Genomic DNA, 283 nt, shown 5'->3' on the forward strand with positions numbered 1-283 from the left:
CGCCTCGGCCGCCCGCCTGCCCTAGGAGCGGACCTCCGGGGCAGCCCCAGCCCACCCCCGCCCCGTCCCGTCCCGCCCCGCCCCGCCCCGCGGCTCACCGAGCAGCTCGGCCACGGCGCTGAAGGGCCGCGTGTGACTGGTGCTGTTACTCTGCAGGTAGCGCGGGCTCATCTGCGGGCGGATACACGAACAGTCAGACACGCCCCAGCCCCCGGCCCCCGGCCCGGCTTCCCCGCACCTACCGCGCTAAGGCGAATGCCCTGCTCCGTGCCCAGCCGGCGGG

General features: G+C 76.7%; 1 protein-coding gene across 1 annotated transcript in view; it reads right to left on the reverse strand.

Moving 5' to 3' along the window:
• The window catches only part of LOC109300518 (MORC family CW-type zinc finger protein 4-like), a 9,494-nt gene that overhangs the window by 8,853 nt on the left and 358 nt on the right, over positions 1-283 (reverse strand). The window contains exons 2-3 of the mRNA XM_019521183.1: positions 243-283; positions 99-171 (exon numbers count right to left, since the gene is read on the reverse strand). Of these exons, the coding sequence (XP_019376728.1) occupies positions 99-171; positions 243-283 (114 nt within the window). The remainder of the gene's footprint in view (positions 1-98; positions 172-242) is intronic.

The sequence above is a fragment of the Gavialis gangeticus genome, unplaced genomic scaffold, assembly GCF_001723915.1.
Source record: "Gavialis gangeticus isolate Ggan-Ray unplaced genomic scaffold, GavGan_comp1, whole genome shotgun sequence".
Lineage (NCBI taxonomy): Eukaryota > Metazoa > Chordata > Crocodylia > Gavialidae > Gavialis > Gavialis gangeticus.